At 42.7% G+C, this 24,033-nt stretch overlaps 1 protein-coding gene across 10 annotated transcripts in view; it reads right to left on the bottom strand.

Annotated features, from left to right (window-relative positions):
- Positions 1-24,033, bottom strand: part of KLHL29 (kelch like family member 29) — a 1,379,660-nt gene that overhangs the window by 120,564 nt on the left and 1,235,063 nt on the right. For all 10 annotated transcript variants that reach the window (XM_068280223.1, XM_068280220.1, XM_068280224.1 and 7 more), the window contains one exon: positions 21,647-21,827. In XM_068280223.1, the coding sequence (XP_068136324.1) occupies positions 21,647-21,827 (181 nt within the window). The remainder of the gene's footprint in view (positions 1-21,646; positions 21,828-24,033) is intronic.

The following is a 24,033-nucleotide window of genomic DNA, read 5'->3' as shown; positions in this document are numbered from 1 at the left end:
CTCCGAGTGTTTTTAGTTGGGGATGGTCAAGTTATTGGATCCTTTTGGTATGAGTCTGTGGGAGGTGTAACGCAGTTGCGGGAAATCCTTCAGGTATCTGGGGCCTAAGTCGTGTACATTTTACATACACCTACACCCTTGGACAGGTCATTTTCTGGACACTCCAGGTAAGGCTCCTTTTGCCACCTTTTAGGAAGCACCCATCCTACATTCATTTGTTTGCAGGTTCCAAAAGCAAATTGATAGGTCATACACAGAAATGATGCTGTCTCTCAAAAGAAGTCTATGAAGGATACCAAAATGATTACCAGGCCAGATACACCTGCACTGAAACCACATGGAAAAACACCCTTTCTATAACTGTTATGAGGTGAGTTTAAGTACAGCTTGAGTCTTTGCAGGTCAACAATACTGTATTATCCTACAAATCCAGAAATGTTGCAACACTCAAAACAGACCAAATCCAAATTTAAAACAATCAATACTAAATTAGCATATTAATATCAGGTGTACCATAATTGCTATGCTTTTTAGCATTATTTGTCATGCTAACTGGCAGTACCCATTTAGGTGTTAAAATTACTATCTCTTTCTTGAAGGACAACTGAAGTGAGAAGAATATGGAGGCTGCCATATTTATTCCCTTTAGGCTACTTGCACACTAAGACGTTGTGTTAGGTGCTACGTTAAGGTCGCATAACGTGCACCTAACGCAACGCCTGGTGCCCTTCGATGTGGAAGTCAGAGTGAGCCGCGTTGTGCAGCTCACTCTGGCGTCCGTGATGCCGTGATGCGTACTCTTGGACGCATGCGGCATCACGTGGTCCCGCCGGCCAATCGCCGCTCCAGGAAGTAAACACTGCATGTCACAACGTGCAGTGAATATTAATTAGCCATGTGCCTGGCCGCTCTCCGCTCCTCCCCAACATTACTGAGCATGTGCAGACAGTCTAACGCGGCTTAAGCTGCTGTAATGCTATAGTATGCTGCACTTTCTTAAGAACGTGCAGCGTTACATGTAACGCAACGTGGGCAGTGTGAACAGCCCACTTGTGTTACATTGCTGTGCGTTGGGGGAGCGTTACAGGCTGCACTAACGTGCGCCTGTAACGTCCCTGTGTGGAAGCAGCCTTAAACAATACCAGTTGCCTGACAGCCCTGCTGATCTATTTGGCTGCAGTAGTGTCTCAGTCACACCAGAAACAAGCATGCAGTTAATCTTGTCAAATCTAACCATGTCAGAAACACCTGATCTGCTGCATGCTTTTTCAGGGTCTATGGCTAAAAGTATTAGAGGCAGAGGATCAGCTGGATAAAACGATTGTACTTATCGAAAAATTGAACGTTTTTTTTTAATTCAAGGAAGAAATGCGATTGGTTTTACCATTTTTTTTTAGATAAAAGTCCTATCGGGAATACTGGATTTATTAGATCAATTTTTATGAATATTGAAAGGTGTATGGTAGATCAATTGTCATTAACATGAAGCACAGTTTACTATGAATAGCTCTGTGGTTCCTCCTCCTGCAAGTGTCACCCTAGGCATCTGCCTGGTTTGCCTATACCTAAAAATGGCTCTAGCCTAGGAAAAAAAATCTGTAAAGCATGGCTCTTTCTATGCAGTTTTAGCTGTCACAAGGGAAGGGATCTCTCAGGCAAGGACAAAGACCACAGCTGAAAACTGACAGTGATTCTATACTTCTCTGCCTATCCAAACCTAGACCAGACTGGGCTAGAGTTCCACTTAAAATTACTTGCAAAGTATGTGTAGTCATAATCCTGAGGAAAGAAAGGATGACTTGCTTTAAATCATGTGTGGCAGTGAAATATAGAAACCAAACACACAGAATGTTCCCAGTTTGCTCACAACCTGTTTTCCCCTCCAGAGGCAAAAGCTGACTGAATCTTGGGAAGGTGAAATATTCAACAGCACATCCAAAGGAAATGGAGGCCAAGAACAAGATGGCTGACTCGGGAGCTGTTGGTATCATTGAGATGAATGACAAACTCTTGACCTCCATCCTATTAGGCGTGCTTCAAGAAAATGAAAGCCACAGATTGTGTTTTTCTCCTTGACGGATGGTTGTCCAAGCGTTTTATTACCGCGTGTTTGCTTTAGTTTGGCTCATTTTGGTATTCAAAAAATGAGCGGGGCCAGGGAACTGTGACAGGGTGAGCCAAGCTCTGTGTGTGTCAGAGCCAAGCAGCCGTCATATCAGCACACTGACCACTAGATGGCGCTTGTTGCATGCAGTGATGTGCAATGTCAATGGGACCATCAGAGGCTGTGAGATTTACCATCTACAATGAGATTTCACTCCTGATGGGACACAGCTGTCAGGATGGAACCTACAATTGTTTTAGTAAAAAAAACAACACACACATGAAATGTCATATTAAGTGTGTCATTATCAGCAAACATTATTTTTTTTTGTAAAGGGATGACACTTTTATTTACAAAAATAGGGAATTCATTCTCATAAGCTTGTCTGTGGGAAATGTCTTAAGCTGGCCACTAACGGTCCAATTTCTAGCGAAAAATCGTTCGAGCGATCAGAAATTCTGATCGGATTGGTTGTAAATAATCTCCATTGGTGGACACAATCGATTATGAACGAGTGAAAACAATGTCGCCCGAATGAATTTTCGTCGAACGAACATTTGGATTTTCTTGGTGGTCGTGATAGATAGGAAGCAATGATTGGTTAGTTGATGGTGTAGTGAACGATTTTTCGTCCGATCAGAATTTCTGATCGCTCGAACGATTTTTCGCTACAAATTGGACCATTAGTGGCCAGCTTTACAGTCTAAGAGGATCTGTAACATCAAAAGATCCCCTGGGGGGTACTCACCTCGGGTGGGGGAAGCCTCCGGATCCTAATGAGGCTTCCCACGCCGTCCTCCGTCCCTCAGGGGTCTCGCTGCGGCCCTACATACAAGATGACGTCATTATTTACCTTCCCGGCTCCTGCGCAGGCGCTCTGATGGCTGTCGGCTCCGAACTACACGGAAATACCCGATCGCCGTCGGGTCTGCTCTACTGCGCAGGCGCAAGTTTCCGGCGCCTGCGCAGTAGAGCAGACCTGACTGAGATCGGGTATTTCCGTGTAGTTTGGAGCGGACAGCAGCCACAGCGCCCCCGCTGGAGCCTGCAAAGGTAAATATTGATTTTACAGTCGGGTCTGTCGCCGGCTGTTCGGAGGGCTGCAGCGAGACCCCCGTGGGACAGAGGACGGCGTGGGAAGCCTCATTAGGATCCGGAAGCTTCCCCCACCCGAGGTGAGTACCCCCCAGGGGATCTTTTTGAGGTTACAGAGTCTCTTTAAAGCGGACCTGAACTCAGAACTTTCTCTCTGCTCTAAAAGATAAACAACAGCATAATAACCTTTAAAGAAAAACATTTCTTTGTTACAGCTGATACAAATCCTGCAATAAATCTGCAGTGTGTCTATTTCCTGCTTTAATGGAAGCACACATATTGTTAACTTCCTGTGTTTAGAAATTAGCTACTCTGTGAGGCAGCCAGCTGACACAGCTGAGAGATCAATTTACAGTTGTGAATAGTCACAGATGAGGGGGAATTACGCTAAACTATCTCAATACATACAGGGTACAATTCTCTCGGTTTTTCTTCGGTCCTGTGCAAGAGTTCAGGTCCACTGTAAAGTGAGTCACTGGATATGTATATGGATACGTATATGATAGTAAGGCTGCATGCTAGGCAGCTCTATACATAAGCATATTATTAAAGGGAACCTGAAGCAATAAATATATGGAGGTTGCCATATTTATATACTTTTAGGCTGCTTACACACCAAGACGTTACAGGCGCACGTTAGTGCGCCTGTAACGCTCCCCCAACGCACAGCAATGTAACACAAGTGGGCTGTTCACACAGCCCACGTTGCGTTACATGTAACGCTGCACGTTCTGTGCAAAGTGCAGCATGCTACGGCGTTGGAGCGGCTATAGCCGCGTTAGACTGTTTGCACATGCGCAGTGGGGGGCGGAGAGGAGGCGGGGAGAGCCAGCTACAGTAGCCGCGCACATGGCTACTTAATATTCACTGCACTGGCGGGCGCTGATTGGCCGGCGGGACCACGTGATGCAGAGTGTCTCGCTCCGCATCACGTGGTCCCGCTGGCCAATCAGCGCCACTCTGGGAGACATTATAGGACTCGAGCCGCCTAACGCGGCTCACTCTACTGTCGGCTCTTGCAGCACCATACGTTGTGTTAGGTGCACGTTATGCGACCTTAACGTGCCACCTAATGCAACGTCTTGGTGTGCAAGAAGCCTTAAACAATACCAGTTGCCCGGTAGCCCTGTTGGTCTATCTGAATAACACCAGAAACAAGCATGTAGCTAATCTTGGCAGATCTGACAATAATGTCAGAAATACCTGATCTGCTGCATGCTTGTTCAGAGTCTATGGCTAAAAGTATGGCTAAAATGCAGAGGATCAACAGGACAGCCAGGCAACTGGTATTGCTCAAAAGGAAATAAATATGGCAGCCTCCATATTATTATTATTATTTAGTATTTATATAAAGAAGCGCTGTACAGAGTATATTATCTTGTCACTTAACTGTCCCTGAGAGGGGCTCACAATCTAGTCCCTACCATAGTCATAGGTCTATGGGCTTGATTCACAAAAGAGTGCTAACTGTTAGCACGGCCGTTTTCGCGCAAATTTTCGCACTGCGTGCGATCGCAAATTTTCACGCGAAGCAACAACATTTTTTGCGCGCAAACGCGAATTTTCGTGCGCAAAACAATATCGATTTAGTGGGAAAATTCGCGTTTGCGTGCAAAACGTTATCGTTTCGCGCGAAAAATTCGCGATCGCGCACAATGCGAGAATTTGCGCGAAAACAGCCGTGCTAACAGTTAGCACTCTTTTGTGAATCAAGCCCTATGTATGTATTGTGTAGTGTATGTATCACAGTCTAGAGCCAATTTAGGGGGGAAGCAAATTAACTTTTCTGTATGTTTTTGGGATGTCAGAAGAAACCTGAGTGCCTGGAAGAAACCCACGCAGACAAGGGGAGAACATACAAACTCTGTGCAGATAGTGCCCTGACTGGGATTCAAACCGGGGACCCAGCGCTGCAAGCCATGAGTGCTAACCACCACTTAAAGGTTCCCAACAAGGGAAAGATAATCAAATTTAAAGTTACGATAAAAAAAATAGGTTTTTAAGGCCTCTTTCACAGTGCGAAGTTATTAGAAAGTGTTGCATGCTGTGCGTTTAGCAATGAATCTGCTGCGTTATTTGTGTTGCACATGCTCAGTAATGTTTTTTATGTTATTTTAAATGTAACGCATGCATCGTTTTTGTTCCATCAGTATGCAACGAAAACGGTGCACCAAGAGACGCATAAAGAAAACGTCCACGTTAAAGTCTGTATGCGTTGCTTTAGGGCCGCGTTGTGCGACCTTAACGTCGCACTGAAACGCAACGTCCTACTGTGAAAGAGGCCTAAATGCAGTTAAATGACCCATCAGTGCTGAAAACTTACGTATATCCTCAGAAACAGCACTGAATTTCCTGCTGGAGTTTCCTGTTGGTTGGTACACTGAGGGCTAGTTCACACTGGGCACTTTTTCTGCGCTTTGCTGATCGCGCTGCTGCTAATGTATCCCTATGCATACAATACATTCACACTGCAGCATTTGCAATCAATCACGAACGCACTGCATGCAGCGTCTCTGGGGCGATTGCGCTGTGATTCTCGTTCTATTTAACAGGAATCACAAGCGCAAATCATGAATTGTGATCACAGACCTGAACGCGGGCAAGCGGCGGCAAGCCCTAAAACTGAAACCCTAGAGAAAGTTTTAATACTGCTGTATAAGGGAGTACATATTACGGCAGTGCTGCATCAGTCGGGCGCCAATATGAGCCAATATGGCTTACCTGGCACCTAGCCTAACTTTAAACCTCCGATTAAGGCACCTAACCTTAACTCCCTCCCCCCCCCCCCCCCCCCACAGGGAACTAATCTTAATCCCCCTGGAGGTAGCTAACCTTAACCCCCCAGGATGCTACTAACCCTAGTAACCTGTAGGTGCCACATTAGCAATAGTAGTAGTCAATCAGCTAGTAACATTAAATTCTGTGTAGTAGCCTTTCAGCTGCTACTCACAACGGGCACCCAAATAACCGCTGGGGGCCTTATTACCGCTAACTAACATTTGTGTCTATGAGACGCCTGCTGGGCCCAAAATAACTGATCCAGTATAAGTATCCCTGGAAAATACATGCATCATTTGCATAAAAATAAATCTGGTTTAGCCAGAATTCAAAGCCTGGACGCCTGGAGAGCATCCCCACCTCCAGTGATACAGGTCCTGGGTGGGGGGTGGACGGGGGTTACTTATGTCAAAACAGGCCATTTTGGCACCCGTGCGGCGCCGGATTTGGGTGCTGCTATTTAATCTGCATAATTTGAGTGTCGGAAATTACGTGCTGAAGGGGGAAATTAGGTAATCAGTAGGGCCTAGTGCACACCAGAGCGGTTCGGCTGCAGTTTGCGATCCGCTTGCGGGTGCGGATCCGCTTGGGTAATGTATTTCAATGGGGTGGTGCACACCAGAGCGGGAGGCGTTTTGCAGAAACGCATACTCCCGGGCTGCTGCAGATTTTGGATTGCGGATGCGTTTCTGCCTCAATGTTAAGTATAGGAAAACCGCAAACCGCTCTGAAAAACGGCACTTCAGAGCGGTTTGCCAGGCGTTTTTTGTTACAGTAGCTGTTCAGTAACAGCTTTACTGTAACAATACATGAAATCTACTACACCAAAAACGCTACACAAAACCGCAAAACGCTAGCTGAAAAGCTACAGAAAAATAAGAAAAAGCGTTTCAAAATCTGCTAGCATTTTGCGGATCTGCTAGCGTTTTTTGGTGTGCACCAGCCCTAGGAGAGTATATATATTTTTTGTATTCTCCTAGATTACATTTCGCAGGGAGAGCTGTCAGTCTTCTGTTTCTAAAATATATATAACTCACCACTCGGTACATATTAAAGTGTACCGCAGCAAAATATCATATTACCGAGTTTACATAAACATTTTTTATTGGAACTTTTTAAAATCACACACCACTACTACTTAAGGTGGCCACACACCATACAATTTGTAAAATATCTGTTCAATTCAAGAATTGCAATCAATTTTTCTGACTGATTGTAATATTTAAAAACTCTGACCAATGTACCACACACGTGTGGTAAATTTTTACCCAATTATGGAATTAAATGATTGGAAACTCTGAGAAAATTGCTTGGAAGTATGTATAAGGAAATTGACAATTGATCTACCATACACCTTTCAATTTTCATAAAAATTGATCAGATAAATCCAGTATTCCCGATAAGACTTTTATCTAAAAAAAACGGTTAAACCAATCGCATTTCTTGCTTGAATTAAAAAAAAATGTTCAATTTTTCGATAAGTCCAATCGTTTTAATTGAATTGCCGTAAAATTTGATCATTTTATTGTATCGTGTGTGGCCACCTTAAGTCTTATTACAAAAACTTTAAAAAAAAACTATAAAACTAAAAAAAAACCCAAAAAAACCCCCACATCTCGCAGAATAGCAGCGCTCCTTTTTTTCTGTTCTGTTTTTACAGATGTGTGCTGTCTAAGAATTCCACAAAGCAAAGAGCTTGGCATGTACCTGTGGCACAAGTTCCAGCAGGGGGCATCCTTAGCATCTACTCATTTATTGCAATTGTCTATGTAAAATGCAGGATGGCATGATTACTGATGCCATCTCTGCCCCACAGCGCTTATGTCTCACAGGGAGGGTTCGCATCACAAGAGACTGCAATCCCACCGACAAGAGGTCAGAGAAGACTGCTGAATCCAAGTTCAAAGTGTTATATAAACTCATGTGTATAACAAGTACAAAACAATAGCAGGAACGTATAGCCTGATTGACTTGATTGCCAGCTAAAGGGCTGACAGCATTTATGTATTTAGCTTGTTTTTCATCTAATCATGTTGCTACTGGTTGTCACAGGATTTTCACATTTATGCATAATTGGAAAAAATAATTATATTGTGGTTGCCATGGTTGGAGGATATGTGTTGTTTTAAGTGTTTTGTGAAGATGCTTTCCTATTGGTAGTTTTTGAGCAAATAGTAAAGGCATTGTGATTTTATCCACGTTCCATTGTCCATTGTTTTGTTGCTATCAGATTAAATTGTAACAGCAGTTAACTTGCAGTTGCATAAACCCCTATAGACCTGTACATACGCTCAACAAATGTCGTTTGAAACCTCCGACAAATAACAGATTTTGTCATATCGGGTGCCAATAATGTAAACAAAAAAGTTGCAAAACGACAATGATGAGCAACCGATATTGGGGATTTTGCCCGATCCATCCGGATGAAAAACTCAGAGGACTGTTGGGCACATATACAGTCGGCCACGTGTGTACAAAGCTGTTTAAACAACATTGTTCTACAGAATGTACATATGGGCCCACATGCAATTCACTTTTCTCCTAGGTGAAATTTTCAAACTTGTCAATAAAATGCCGTTTAAACCACCAACAAGCAAAGAAATACTCAAAATAATTTTTATAGATCCTTTTCACCTACTTTCTGGTACTTTTTCCATTGCAAAATGTTAAAAAGTTGTTTTACTTCGAAGATGAAAAATTATCTCCTAGGAGAAAACTCAGTGAAAAAGTGAATTGCATATGGGCCATGTTGTGCATAATGTGGGCAGCATGGTGGCATAGTGGGTTAGCATTCCGGCCTTGCAGCGCTGAGTCCCTGGTTTGAATCCCAGCCAGGGCACTGTCTGCACAGAGTTTGAATGTTCTCCCTGCGTCTGCATGGGTTTCCTCCGGGCACTCCGGTTTCCTCCCACATCCCAAAAACATACAGATAAGTTCATTGGCTTAGTTTCCCCCTAAAATTGTCCCCAGACTATGATGGACATACGAGTGTGGTAGGGATAAGATTGTGAGCTCCTATAAGGGACAGTTAGTGACACAGCATTGCGGAAGATGTTGGTGCTATATAAATACTTAATAAAAATAATGTCACGTTGTTGGAGAGGCTTGTTGTTTGTCTTTGTCCTTATTAAAGTTGTTTCCGAATCACTTTTTGGGGAATAGTTCCATCTATGCAGCTTTAGAAGCAGGCAATCGGGGATCATCCCCCAATACACCCCCCACTGTCTTGATGATACACAAAATATGGAACCGCTTACGAATCATGCAAGATATAAAGGCTACAACAATGTATAAGCCTCTAAAAGATAATAAACGTATGACGGAAATATTAAAACTTTTTTGAAGACATGGGCCAAGGAGGGAATTTCCTCCCTGGGAAATATATTAGAGAGAGGGGTCTTAAAAACACTACCTGAAATAATAAAACTCATGGGGAAAAAGAAAAAAAATCGCCCATGCTAGCATATCAATATTTTCAGCTGTTACATGCACTGCATAAGCAAAAAGAATCGCACTCCCTACTATTATACCCGTCTCCTATCTTTAACCTTATAGCCCAATACTATGTAAGAAGTGGATTTATTTCGACATGCTATGCTACTATTCTCGGGCACTTTTTGAAGAAATTCCTTCTCAAGTGTTATAATAACTGGGTGCAGGAACTGGGTGAATTGTCAGAGGAAGAATGGACAGAGATATTAGCCGCAGTCCCATTGGTATCTTCAAACGCCTCTCAAAAACTATCACAATTAAATATTATCTATAGGAATCTATTAACCCCTCAAAAAATGTTTGTAATGAAACGGCGAGAGGATCCAATATGTCCAAAATGTAGAAGAGACCATGGAGATTTAATTCATATGCTGTGGAAATGCCCAAAACTGCAAAGATACTGGGGGAGGTATTGGGCGTTATAAAAGTAATTTCAAAACAACAATTTACCAGCTCTGTTAAAGTATGTACATTGGGATTATTATCAGGGGTAGAGAGTCAGGACTATATACAATTAATGATTCACCGTTTACTATTCCAAGCAAGAAAACTTATATTGGTAATGTGGAAAGGTCCAAACCCACCTACAAAAAAATATGTGGATAAAACAAGTAAACACTTATCTCAAGATGGAAAAACTAATATACGCACATAGAGGGGCTCCACATAAATATGAACAAATCTGGAATGGTTGGTTGGATACTCCAGGCCTAGCTGAATTCTCCATGGTACAAGATAGACTATTTGGGGGCATACGATAAAGCTAACAGGGAAGTTTAGAATAACTCACTTATTCAGTTTTAATATATGTACTCTAAGAGAAGATAGTATTTATGTACTTTATGTTCACGAGGTATTAATAATTCTTTGGATAAAGAAAGAGGTGTATGTTTAGGCTGTTAAAAATTTGTATCTTTGGCTCACCGGATGAGCGTTGTTTCGCTGCTGTGCATAGGTGTTAAGAAATACTGTGAATACTTTCTGTGTAATTGTTCCTTCAATATTCTTAATAAAGGCTGATTTTAAAAAAAAAGTTGTTTCCGAGACATTGGTTGTTTGTTTGCAGCGACTTTTGTTGAGTGTTTGCGCGGGTCGGTACGGAGCCGTTGGCAGGACAGGTGAGATCAGGGCCTGGGCTGAGGCGAGAAAGGCTCCAGCCTCAGGGCGCAGTGCAGGAGGGGGCGAACAACTCACTCAGATATCATTCCCCTATTGTGTTTGAAGCAAATAGAAATGATAAAAGGGGATACATGGCAGTGACTGCAAGCCAGATAACTAGAGATTAAGGCGTTTGGGGCCCTGGGGCACCTCTTAGTCTAATAGCAAACAGTGTGTGTGTGGGGGGTAGGGGGGACGCACTTTGGTGTCTTAGCCGTGGGTGCTGGGATACCATGTCCCAGCTCTGGGTGAGATATTTCAAAGCAGCTGAACTACCGACCATGCGGGGCCATGGGGAGCAGTCAGGGGGAGGCCACCTGGGAGGTCTGGCAATGCGACTGTCTGGAAGCTGACATTGATGGGAGGGGGGCCCAAGTAACTTTTGCCCCAGGGCCCCCGTGTGGCTTAAACCAGCCAAGTTGAGCATGGACAGAAAGTCTACTTGAGAGTTTAGATGATCCGAAGATATAATGCTTTGTATCCTCATGGATGAGGTTTCAGTGCATTGTTGGTTGAGGGTCCTACAGCATTGAGCTGCGATTTCATCTTTGCTTTCTCAGATATTCCACCACTTTCATATAGTTGTCTAGTGGTGGAGAAACTACTTTACCCTCTCCTTGGTGATTTTAGGGTTTGGAAAGCTACCCTCGCTCTTTTGATGTCGGAGACTAATAGAGTAAAAGTGTGTTCTCAGATTCTCAGATACTGGACTCTTGAATAGCGCATAGAACTCCATCTCTGTGAGGCAGTAGAGTTTCTGAGGCTAAGTGACCAGCAGGTTGTCATTCTGATAATGATAGATGTTTGTTCTGGAGAAAGCAAATGACAGTGGAATGACTAGCAATGCACTGAGCAGATCCACTCAATTACCCAGGTTGTCTTTGCCAACAAAAAGTCAGCAGAATTGATCTTATATACTCTGACAAAGGTTTCAAACTCCTACTCTACAAGAATCTTCTACTCTACAAAAATGATGAATGTAACACAATTATGAAAAGACCCTGCTTTACCAGTCAGTACTCTTATGTCTTGTATGCCTTATTATAACCATATTCAGCTCCCTGACTGGGCCTCGCCGTTGGCATGTTTTGTTTTTTTCCTGATGAATCTTCTGGCCGCTCACAAAGAGACACATTGACCTAATTACTGTAACAACGGCATACAATCAGAAAAAAACCCTCAATGGGTATTGTTTATTTCAGCCCCTCCTTTTCTAATGCTTATTAATAAAACAAGTTGGGTGGCCAGGAGGTGGAGCCATTGAGTGTGGGGCTCCTCCAGCAGACTAATGCCAACCACCATGTCTTTCAACATTGTGAGCCATCCTGCAAAGCACCCTTGTCCCAATGTTGAGGGACTAGGGGCTTATTCTCACTACAAGTGCCCAGGACAAGGGTTGGGAATCACCGTGCATGAGTTTATGGTGTTTGGAATTATGGATTAGAGGAATTAGAGTAATTAAGTTGGACACTTTACATCCAAATGGCCTTAATACAGAACATGATTTATTAAGTTGAGAAGCCTTAAATGGACTCCAATCATTCACCTTGAGTCTCACCAATGCTAACCTTGACTGGGTAGCAACAGCTAGAGCTCCTCTCCTGCAGGTACACCACTCCTGCAAACTAGAACTATGCACTATGTAGAAGAAGGCACTCCACAGGCTCCAAACTTGCGTTTGACTTCTTTATTGAGCAACAGCACACACTACATGTTACGAGCACCCTGACCCTTCCTCGGGTGTGTCACCCGAGGAAGGGTCAAGGTACCCTTAACATGTAGTGTGTGCTGTTGCTCAATAAAGAAGTTAAATGCAATTTTGGAGCCTGTGGGGTGCCTTCTTCTACATATTGCATAGAAGTCTTAAAGGGACCCTGAGCAGTGGCTAAAAAATGAAATCAGGACTTACCTGGGGCTCCCTTCAGCCCCCTGTAGCTCGCAAGGTCCCCCGACATCCTCTTCTTCCTTTTTCTGGTCCTGCTAGCGGCTCCGGTAATCCGGTGACTTCATTACACCGGTCGCCGTAAGAATCCTGCACATGCACCGTTCTCTAAAGACTGAACCACAAATGCACAGGACTCTTACGGCGACCGGTGTCATGATGCGCAGGGTGCGCACATGTGTGACTCCAGCCAAAGTCGGCAGATCACTGGAGCCGCCAAGGGGACCAGGAAAGGGAAGAAGAGAATGCTGGGGGACCTCGCGGGCTATGGGGGCTGAAGGAAGCCCAGGGTCTCTTTAAATCACATTATATTGTAATAGTGTGTGTTGTAAAAAACGTCACTGATGTCCTTCCTTAATTTTTAATATTAGATTATTAATCTTCTAATACATGCTTACATCTGATCCAATTCACCTTTTCTCTCAAGTTTTCAAAAGAATTTCCTGAACTGCAGTTTAACTGCCAAAATAGTAAGATAACAGCCAGCCTCCCTACTTGCACACTATTTTGTTAGATTTAGCAGCTGCCATTCAGGAAATGCTTTTGAAAACAAAAAAAACCCTGAGAATCCTCCATGAGGGGAAGGACTAGTCCAAAACCTGTTAGTTCTGCCAGATTATAACTGCCTACTTTTTTCGGTGGAGTGGTCCTGTAGCCTCCCTGGCGGTATGGACGAGCTGAGTTCGTCCAGCAAAAACTTGCAAAAACCGTAATGACGAGCTGAGCTCGTCCATGCCGACAGGGAGATTTCCTGTTTCTCTGCCCCGCCGGCTGGATTTTTTTCTCATCAGAGGGATTCCCCAGGATGGCTGGATGCCTGACTGCACGCTGTGGGTAGCGATCTGTGCTACCCACAGCGTGCAGAACAAGCATCCAGCCACCCTAGGGAATCCCTGGGCAGCCAGCGGGGCAGGGAATGTGCGGGGTTCCCCCCTGTATGTGGAGGCTGTGCTGGCGGGGGATCCCCCTCTGTGCGGGCGGGGGGATCCCCCTTCTATGGTGGCTGTTGCGGGCGGGGATCCCCCTCTGTGCGGGTGGGGGGATCCCCCTTTTATGGTGGCTGTTGTGGGTGGGGATCCCCCTCTGTGCGGGTGGGGGGGATCCCCCTTCTATGGTGGCTGTTGCGGGTGGCCTATTCACCCCTCCCTCCCGATCTCCCCCCCCCTCTAAGCCCGTGGAGTAAATAGTTGTACTCACCCGAGGGCTTTCTCCAGCGACGCAGCAGCACTTCCTCCTCCATCTCCAAAGTCCCGGTCTCTGTACAGTTACATTACGAGGCTTGGTGACGTCACCAAGCCTCGTAATGTAACTATACAGAGAACGAGACTTCGGAGATCGAGTAGGAAGTGCTGCTGCCATCGCTGGAGAAAGCTCTCGGGTGAGTACAACTATTTACTCCACGGGCTTAGAGGGGGGGGGGGAGGAGATCGGGAGGGGGGAGATCGGGAGGGAGGGGGGAATAGGCCACCCGCAACAGCCACCATAGAAGGGGGATCCCCCCACCCGCACAGAGGGGGATCCCCGCCCACAACAGCCACCATAGAAGGGGGATCCCCCCACCCGCACAGAGAGGGATCCCCCGCCAGCACAGCCTCCACATACGGGGGGGGGAAACCCCCACACATTCTCTGCCCCGCTGGCTGCCCAGGGATTCCCTAGGGTGTGCTTGTTCTGCACGCTGTGGGTAGCACAGATAGCTACCCACAGCGTGCTAGGAGGGGGGGGGGAGGACCGAGAGGGGGACATCTGGCTACCTATAAATCTGGCTAAACACCTGGCTCACTATATACCTAGCTAAACACCTGGCTCGCTATACATCTGGCTAACTATACCTGGCTGCACATCTGACTAACTATACATCTGGCTAACTATACCTGGCTGCACATCTGGCTAACTATACATCTGGCTAACTATACCTGGCTAACTATACCTGGCTGCACATCTGGGTAACTATACATCTGGCTAACTATACTTCTGGCTAACTATACCTGGCTGCACATCTGGCTAACTATACATCTGGCTAACTATACCTGGCTGCACATCTGGCTAACTATACATCTGGCTAACTATACATCTGGCTAACTATACATCTGGCTAACTATACCTGGCTGCACATCTGGCTAACTATACATCTGGGTCTTATACTCACCATTGGCATGCTGATCCCTTGTCGCGTACCTCTGATAGCTTCCCCAGTGTCTTCTTCCATGTCCCTTGGCAGATTTTGCTTCTCCCTCTGCGATCACATGTCCCCCGTTGATCGGCGTATATGACACCAGGGTCACACAGCGTCATCAACATCTTGCAACTTAAATTGAATTCAATACAATAACCTGTATTGAATTCAATATAAAAAAAAAAAAAAATTGGTTGCAAAAAAAAATGGTTGCAAATTATTGGAAATTAATTGAAACACTTTTTACACGGAAATCCTGGGGAAACTGAACGCCAGGGTGGTTAAAGAGAAAGGGGCTTCCATATTGTCCCAGGAAAAAACACAGATAGATAGATAGATAGATACTTGTTCGACTTACATAACAGATGTATTGTACTGTCCACATTTAGATTTCAGTCAATTTTATATAGTAAATAAAGAGAAAACTGTTTCAGGTATTTTCCGTTTTTAGTACCTTTGACAGAAGCCAATCCTGATGTCATTTCCTCCCTTACCTTTTTTTTCTCCTAGAAACTGCACTGTCATATCTAGCTTGCTTTGCAAAAAAAACAAGTGAGCACAGCACAGATCATATTTCAACAGCTTCACACTGATCTTCCCTCAGCCAATCAGTGAGGAGCAGGAATGTGGGAGGGGAGATAACAAACTTTCCTCTCCTCTGCAATGTACCAAATGGAGCCAGATTGACTGAAATAAGCTATATTACAGCATAAACAATTCTGATTATATTGGAATGCTTGTAATTTAGGGTCAGGTTTCTGACTGCATAATAAACACAGAGCAGTGGGTAAGTGGAATTTGATTTTGTAAACGACAATCCAGCTTTGAAGAAAAAAAAATAAAATAAAGAATATTCATCTTATTTTGTCCTGATACAGGTTATAATTGGTTTTGTAAAAGAGGAGCCAGAAGATCAGCATGACAGCCAGGCAAATGCTTTTCAAAGAAATAAAGATGGCCGTCTCCATGTTCCTCTCACTTTCTGCTTTCCTTCAACGCTGCAGTTCTGTCTACAATTACATTTGTGGACTGACACTGCGGCCTCCTACATAGAACAGCTACGCTATCCATTCTGCTATCTAGAAGGAGAAAAAAAGGCCTTCAACAAGCAGGCAGGGAGTGAGCGATTCTCCTGCAGTAATTGCCTTGTGGCATAATTTTGTTCAGAATGTCAATTTTATGGCCGTGGGCACATCAAAAAGTCAGATTAGAAAATCCAATTAACCCCCCTTTTTTCTCTGTAAAAATATTTGATCTCCAAGAATAAACCAGATGGGACGTATAATATTAGTCTGTTTTTTTTCTCCTGCGCTGTCTCCGCTCATAAATCAAGGAGCAGATAACTGCAGATTAATTATAACTTCAAGCTTTGCAAATCCCATCAGAAAGGTTTACAGTGCGCCCGTCGAGGACCAGCGAGATACAGAAACCGGGGCGCGGTGGGAGACTGTGTAAAAAACACCCTAATTGGACAAACTTTTAACTCCTTTGCAGCCTCTTACAGGGCCTGGAGGAGGACTCAGCGGGGGACCTTCGAGAACAGATTCACACAGTAACCTAAAGTTTTGATATTAACTAATTAAAATGTTCATGATGGCACAGATGGAACATCTATATATCTGAAGGGTTTTCACACATACGATTTCATTGCTGGCTATGCTATTTATAGGTGCTATCAATCTGTCAAAACACAGACCCCTTCTGACAATGATCTGTGCACAGTCCGCTGCCAGAGGGGGATCTGGGGGAACTTTTTGATGTCCCATAAAAATAATTTCCTCCTACGGTGCTTGTATTTTCTCTGCTTCATTAGCGGGCGTTTTTACTGCTGCGGCGGCAGGAAAGGCCATTTCTGAAAACCGACGACTTGCAAAGTGGTGGTTTAGCCCTCCAATTACATTACAGCTGCCATTTATCTAGTGCCAGAAAATGTAGAGGAGAATTTGATTGGCTCAGTTATTAACCACTTTATGGCCGTTATGACAGTTATGGCCCCACAGGCCATTTTACCCTTACCACCAAGAGCCATTTTCACCTGTCAGCGCTCTTGCCATTCATTTGGCCATAACTTTATCACTACTTCTCACACCTGAATGATCTACTGTATATCTTGGTTCTTGTTTTTTCGCCACAAGTTAGACTTTTTGTGGGCTATACTTGTTTTCAGTAATTGCTTTATTTTCTAAGCATTTTATAGGAAAAACAAGAAAAACAATAAAAAAAATACACTATTTCTCCAATTCCATCCCCTACAGTTCTATAATAAACAATGATACTATAAATAAAACCCATCCATTTTATTTTCCCTTTAGTCCCAGCTATCACAACATTTAGATTATATATTCCTAGTACAATGTTTGGCAACATGATTGAATTGGAAATGAATGCATATTTTTTTCTGTTTTGGGTTTATTTTATCTGGTCAATAATTAAAATAACAGTAACATACCCTCATAAAATACATAAACATATTAAAAAAAAGCTGAGTCCCTAAGGCAACTATTTTTGTATTTTTTTTTATACGGATGTGTATATATATATATATATATATATATACATATATATATATATGTGTATATATATATATATATATATATATATATATATATATATATATATATATATATATATATATTACAAGTGTTTGTTTGGAAACTGGAGGTTTGAGGGATTCATTTCATAATTATTATTTTTTTATTCAAATGTAGGGTTACTGTAATTTTGCACCATTAGATCTGCTAGAAACACTACCCAGGGTCACCAGGAACTGTTAAATTTTTTTTTTTTACTTTACTGTTGTTATATCGAAGGGACATGGCCCCGATCAGGGTCATGTCCATTAATTCAAGGCACAGTGATTGGTTTCGGGGAACGCTTGTTCTCCTTCACCAATTACCGCCATATAAATGCCACCGGGAACAAGCGGTAGACGCATACCTGCCGCAGTAACACCGGATGCAGATACACGTCCAGTTACACTTGAGCAATGTCTATCTGGATGACTTTAGTGGTTAAAGCAGAACTCCAGCAAAAGCATTACTTCTTTTCATATTTGCACAGTGGGAAAATATTACAACCCCTTTAGCTTTATCTCGCTAAAGCTGGTGTTCATACATCTGACCTGTAGATGTCACTGTTCTACTTGGCTACTGCATAAGGCATGGGACACACTTGTCTTTCAGTTTTCTGCCCGCGTTTTTCTGCATGCGTTTTCTGCAAACCAGCTAATGTAATTGATTAAGAAAACTGATAAAATGTGCAGAATTATCCTGCAGAAGGTTGTTTTTTTTTTTTCTGCACACAAAAAAAGCATTATGTGTAAAATAGCCCATTGATTAAGATGAGTTTTCAGTTTAAATCAGTTTTTCTGTGCAAAAAAAGTCCAAGAAAACAGTAAAAAGTGTGTCCTCTGCCTGAGATTTTATATACTGTTGTGGGTTGTTGGTTCCTGAACACAACAGGGCATCCCCAAAAGGCTATATCACATGGAGAGATTTGTAACTAAAAGTCTCCATCTGGAGCTGCTGCAATGCATATGATGCAATGCAATTAGAAACATCGATGCCACATTAGCAACAACTTGGAGTCACACAAAGTATTGTAGCTACCGTAGTTATAAATCTCTCCTACAGAGCTTCTGGTGAAAATGATCCTTAAGATGCATACACAATCTAGATTTACATCACCTGAGACAGCTTTTAACTTCATATTTGAATAAAAACCCTCCAATTTGTAACATGTTTCGCAGGTGGACCTGCTTCCTCAGGCAAAATAGTTGGAGTCCAAGCGTTTCAAGACTTGGCACCGGAAACACATTGCAAATTTGAGTTTTTTTGATATTGGACTAATCAAGTCTGACTTCCTGGAGACAAGTCCACCATTACCTCCCTTTTTAACCTGTTTTTAATATATTTTACACTGTGCTGGCACCTCTGTTATCATTGTCTATGACATTTCCACTACCCACCCTTGGTGAAGGCATTTTCTATACTACAGAAAGCGACTTCTTAACCTGAGTGGGGTTGGGTCTAATCTGTCTAATCTTCCCACCTGCCTTTACAGTGAAAACCTTGGAAGTAACTTTGTATTACTCTTCACACATTTCTAGACATAGTTACACGAGTTGAAAAAATACATACTTCCATCGAGTTTAACCAGAAAACAAAGTACAACACCAGCCTGCTCCCTCACATATCCCTGTTGATCCAGAGGAAGGTGAAAAAACCCCCACAAGGCATGGTCCAATTAGCCCCAAAAGGGAAAAAAATCCTTCCCGACTCCAGATGGCAATCAGATATAATCCCTGGATCAACATCACTATAATGATATAGTAATTATAGCCGTCAATGTCTTTCAATGCAAGGAAAGCATCTAAACCCCCTTTAAATGCAGATATAGAATTTGCCATAACTACTTCCTGTGGCAATGACTTTCATATCTTAAGTACTCTTACTGTAAAGAACCCTTTCCTAAATAAATGTCTAAAATGTTTATCCTCTATGCGCAGTTCATGTCCTCTAGTCCTTTGTGAAAGCCTAGGGACAAAAAGCTCATCCGCCAAGCTTATATTGCCCTCTGATGTATTTATACATGTTAATTAGATCGCCTCCAGACTAAATAAACCCAGTTTACCTAACCTTTCTTGGTAAGTAAGACCTTCCATTCCTCGTATCCATTTTGTTACTTGTCTCTGCACCTGCTCTAAAACTGCAATATCTCTCCTGCAATGTGGTGCCCAGAACTGAATTCCATATTCCAGATGTGGCCTTACTAGAGAGTTAAACAGGGGCAATATTATGCTAGCATCTCGAGTTTTCATTTCCCTTTTAATGCATCCCAAAATTGTATTAGCTTTAGCTGCAGCGGCTTGGCATTAAATACGATTAATAGATGAATAGACAAGCCATTATTATCAGTACCATATTGGGCTCTCAGTTTCCCTGTCCCCATTTTAGTTTTCTTATTCTCTCAGTTTGGGTATGTGCCAGTAAACCTATCCATTGGAGAAAATTCAGCCATATGCAGGGAAAACACACAAACGTCCTGTAGACAGGCAAACGTGTTAACCCCGAAGGCACTGTGCCACTTGTTTAGCTGCTGTGAATTTGGGATTTAATTCCCTCATTGGTTCTTGGAGCCTACTTTGAACTTATTAAGTCTCGCCTGTGCTTCTGCCACTATAGACCTTTTCTATATATAGCCGGAGGCCTTCTGCAATACCCATAGACTGTGACATATCCCTAAGGGCCCTTGAGTAAATTACAGCTACTGCTGTTTCTGGAGCGGAAACATTTGTTCAGACTACTACATGTATCTTGTTAGCCAAGAGTATACATTCCTATCACTGGAAGCACACATGATTGCTCGGGCGCCTACACTATTCTACATTTTCCTTTGTAGTCCGCCCTTAAAGCCTCACGGAACCTAAGATTGAACATGGCAAATCTGTCAGTAGTTACACTGATTAGAGTAAATAATAAATATTACCTCCAGAACTGAACTTTTAAAATGTAAACATCCCCTATCAATCTGTGCTTGTTGAAGCTATGCACCTCTCCATACAGGGGTAAGACTTCTAGAGTGCGCTATGATATTTCCTGCCAATTGAGATGGGGTGCTACTTTGTGAGTCATATGGTCACACCCGAATGATCTACCCAGCAGCTGAATCCAGAGAGGAGGAGAAGCCAGCTGTACTGGAGTGACATACACATTTCACCCAAGAAGCCGATACTCTGTCTACCCTGCTTGGATGTACTGTTAATATTGACTAATCATCCAGATAGATCAGAACCAGATGATCTTCACCAATCACCAAAAAAAATAAGCAATGACCAGGTGGTATGTTTGTACACCAATCAATTTATTGAAGGAAAATATATACACTTAGAAGTCCAGTTGCAAGGGATGCAACCACCAATTCAAGCCTCTGGAGGACAATCAGGCTCCAGTCTGGTATGGATCCCACATCCTAGGGACTCAAATGGTCACACTCCTAATATTGCTTTTGCAGTAAAATAACAAAAACTATAAATAACGTGTTTCGTAAGGCTGTCTTCAGGTCAATGACAGTAAAGGGACAACATAAGGGTGTAGAGCCAGACAAACCTCAGCTATTAGCACTTTACTGACATTGACCTAAAGAAATCAGGCAGCCCCTCGAAACACATTTGGGAGCTGTGTAAACGTAAAGAAAAAAAACCACAGGGACACCGGGAGCCCTTATGGTGTATTATCTCAGGATAACTGGTCTAAAAGTAAGAGTAATACTACTCACAAGAGAAGGTTGCTCAAAGAGGCAACCACTCAGTCGTGCATGTGCTTATTGCAGGTGCCTGTGATTCTGGGCGCCAAGAGACTCTCAGGCATCTGCAATAAGCAGCCTATTTGACCTGAGGAAGCGGTTTGAGCCGCAAAATGCGTTGTCTGAAGTGCTTGTTACCAATAAAACAATTATATCTTTTACAAAATTGGAAGTCTCCCTATATAAGGTAGGCGAACCATCGTTATAAAAAAATATATACGGATATATCTTGAAAGCACATCCAAACACAAGGGCGCCTCCTACTGTTTCTGTATCCTCAAAATACATTGTCCTTGTGGTTTTTGTGCAAGCTGAAGCAGCTGCGCTAGGGCAATATCCTATTGTGATGAAATCTATTGGAAATCTGTCTGCAGTGTGTGGGCAGGCAATAGATCCCTCTCTGATCAGATTCAGTCAGAGAGGGATCTATCTGATGGTCGGATTGGTGGCGGATTGAGAGGTGTAAGGGTATCTTCAAAGGAAAAAGGTTTGGCTGAATATCCAGTAGAAGTTAGGATTATACAGTATAAGTGGATGGAGTAAAATGCCACTTTCTGACTCGCGTATAACAAGTACAGCTTTAGTAAGCACAGCTTACCTTTCAACATGGTCAACATTGCCAGCTACTCCGAGTCCACCTATGGTGTAGATTTTTCCGTCGTAGACTAGACTGTTATGCCGACACCTTGGAACAATCATCCTGGACACCAGATTCCAGTTGTCAAGTAAAGACATGTAGCACCAGACATCCGCAAGGGCCACTCCGTTTTCCATGCCCCCTGGAATAAAGATGGAAAGGGAAGAGGTGACAATCTGCCTTAGGCTACGTTTCCACTGTAGTGTGACATTTTCGCCTGCAAAAAATCGTGTAAGATTTTTCTGCTTGGTGAAAATTTGCATACTAATTTTTATGCGTTTTATGTCAATTTTCGTACGTGGAAATTTGCATTAGTTATATATAACATAATCTGCCTAGTAACAGCTTAGTCATGACTGCTGAAAACTTCCTGTAACCATGGATCTAATGCGAATTTTCGCGCAAATAATGTGAAAATTTGCATTGCCTATGCAAAATATTGTACGCGAATTGTACGCAATGTCCAAAAAAATGATGCAGGACCTCAGATTTTTTCACGCGTACGAACGCATACAAAAATTTACATTGAATAGAAATAGCCCCATAACTAACATTAGTTGCCAAATCAATGCAAATTTTCTGAGAGAAAAATCTGACACCAAACGCACAAGTGGAAACCTAGCCTTAGTTAGTTTTGTAATATATATGATCTCATTAGAAGTGTAATTTGCAATTGTCTATATGATGCAGAAGTACACATCTGTTCATGTTGTGGAGATGAAGTCCCAGAAATCACCCCCCCCTCAACCTGCTCCAATCATCAAGGATCTCTCCTCAAGTCTATGTCTCCTGCTGGCACTATGTTGGTGTTCAAATCCAAAAGCATGTGGTTCAGGACCTGAACAGCCGCATTCAGCACCATTTCAGCACCGGACAGCAGGACAGGGTACATTCCATTTAGCTGTGATACTTCCTCCTGCAGGGGGCTGGAAGAAGCCCCCAGGTAAGTAAATGGGCATTTTTTTTAAGGGATTGTGAAGTGAAAATAAACTTATGATATAATGATTTGTATGTGTAGTACTGCTAAGAAATAAAACACTGTTAGCACAGATGTGAGTCTCCTATTGTTTCCAGTACAGGAAGAGTGAAGAAACTTCAGATGTTATCTATACAAAAGAGCTTCTGTGAGCTCTGCGACTTTATAAAGTTGTGGACAGCACTGTCTTTTGAAGCTCTTAACTCAACTCTCATGGTTTCTTCTTTGTTTATGTTTTTTTCTGCAGAAAAAGAGTTCAAAGGGTCATAGTCTGCTCTGTGAAATCATTTAAAATGCTGAGTGTAGTGTGGAAACTGCAATTATTAGAGAATAATGCAATGTTATAAAAAAGCTATATACCTGAAAATAAAAATATGACACTATTTTTTTTTGCTACTAATGTTCTACACAACCAAGTCATTATATCATGAGGTTTTTTTTTCGCTTCAGTGTCACTTAAACTTTAAGTTTCCGTAAAAAATTCTGAAAAGTCATACTAGGGTATATTTTCAGGGTAAGTCTTATTATTAGGGGAACAGGGTATATGTACAGCTGCTATGTATGTGTTTTTATATTTTAATATTGTTTACAATAAAGATATGTTCAGTGCGGACACCAAACATCCTTTCCGGTCTCCTTTCTGATTATAAGTTGTTCAGCTGAAACTCATCTCTTTCTTTGGACATATCATGACTGGAGTAGTTGAAAATCTCCATAGACAATTGCAGGATCTATCAGGAAACATAACAGGCTAATGAATTCCAGCCTAGATACACTGAAAGCAGTTTTGCCTGATTTCTGGGATTGCCGTTACTCTGAAATATCCTTGATGAGATATTTCATATCTGAAATATCAATTTCTAAAACTTCCTGTTTTCATAATGAATTTCCTCCAGCAGCAGCAGCGCTCCCAGAAGATGGCAGAAGTGCCCCTTGGGCATTACGGTATCTACCACTGGCTGAGAACGTGTGATCTAGATGTAAATGTAGTGCCTGTGATACATAAGAGAGTGTTATTCTGTTGCTTCATCTATGAATTGGGTACTTGGGAAGCAGAGCGCGGGATCCCTGAGCGCAGCCTGCGTGCAGCTAGTCATGTCTGCCTCTGACACTGAGCTACTGAGAAGAAGTGCCTCAAACTTTCTCATGCTAGCTCTGAGTCCTGCGGTGCTAATTAGCATTTCTCATTTTGCAAATGCTTCCTCGCTGTCTGAGCCGCCTCTAATGTACCAAATTGGTGTGGGCAGCTCCTCATTAGGAAACCAGAGTAATGTGATTTAATTAGCCAACAGACACACAAAAGCATACACAGATGTAGGCAGATAGCTGCAAACATTCTGAAACAAAATAAATAAATAAATAAAACACCTGA

The sequence above is a fragment of the Hyperolius riggenbachi genome, chromosome 4, assembly GCF_040937935.1.
Source record: "Hyperolius riggenbachi isolate aHypRig1 chromosome 4, aHypRig1.pri, whole genome shotgun sequence".
Taxonomy (NCBI): Eukaryota; Metazoa; Chordata; class Amphibia; order Anura; family Hyperoliidae; genus Hyperolius; species Hyperolius riggenbachi.
Note: the sequence above shows the minus strand (reverse complement) of the source record. Positions and strands in the feature narration are given on the sequence as shown.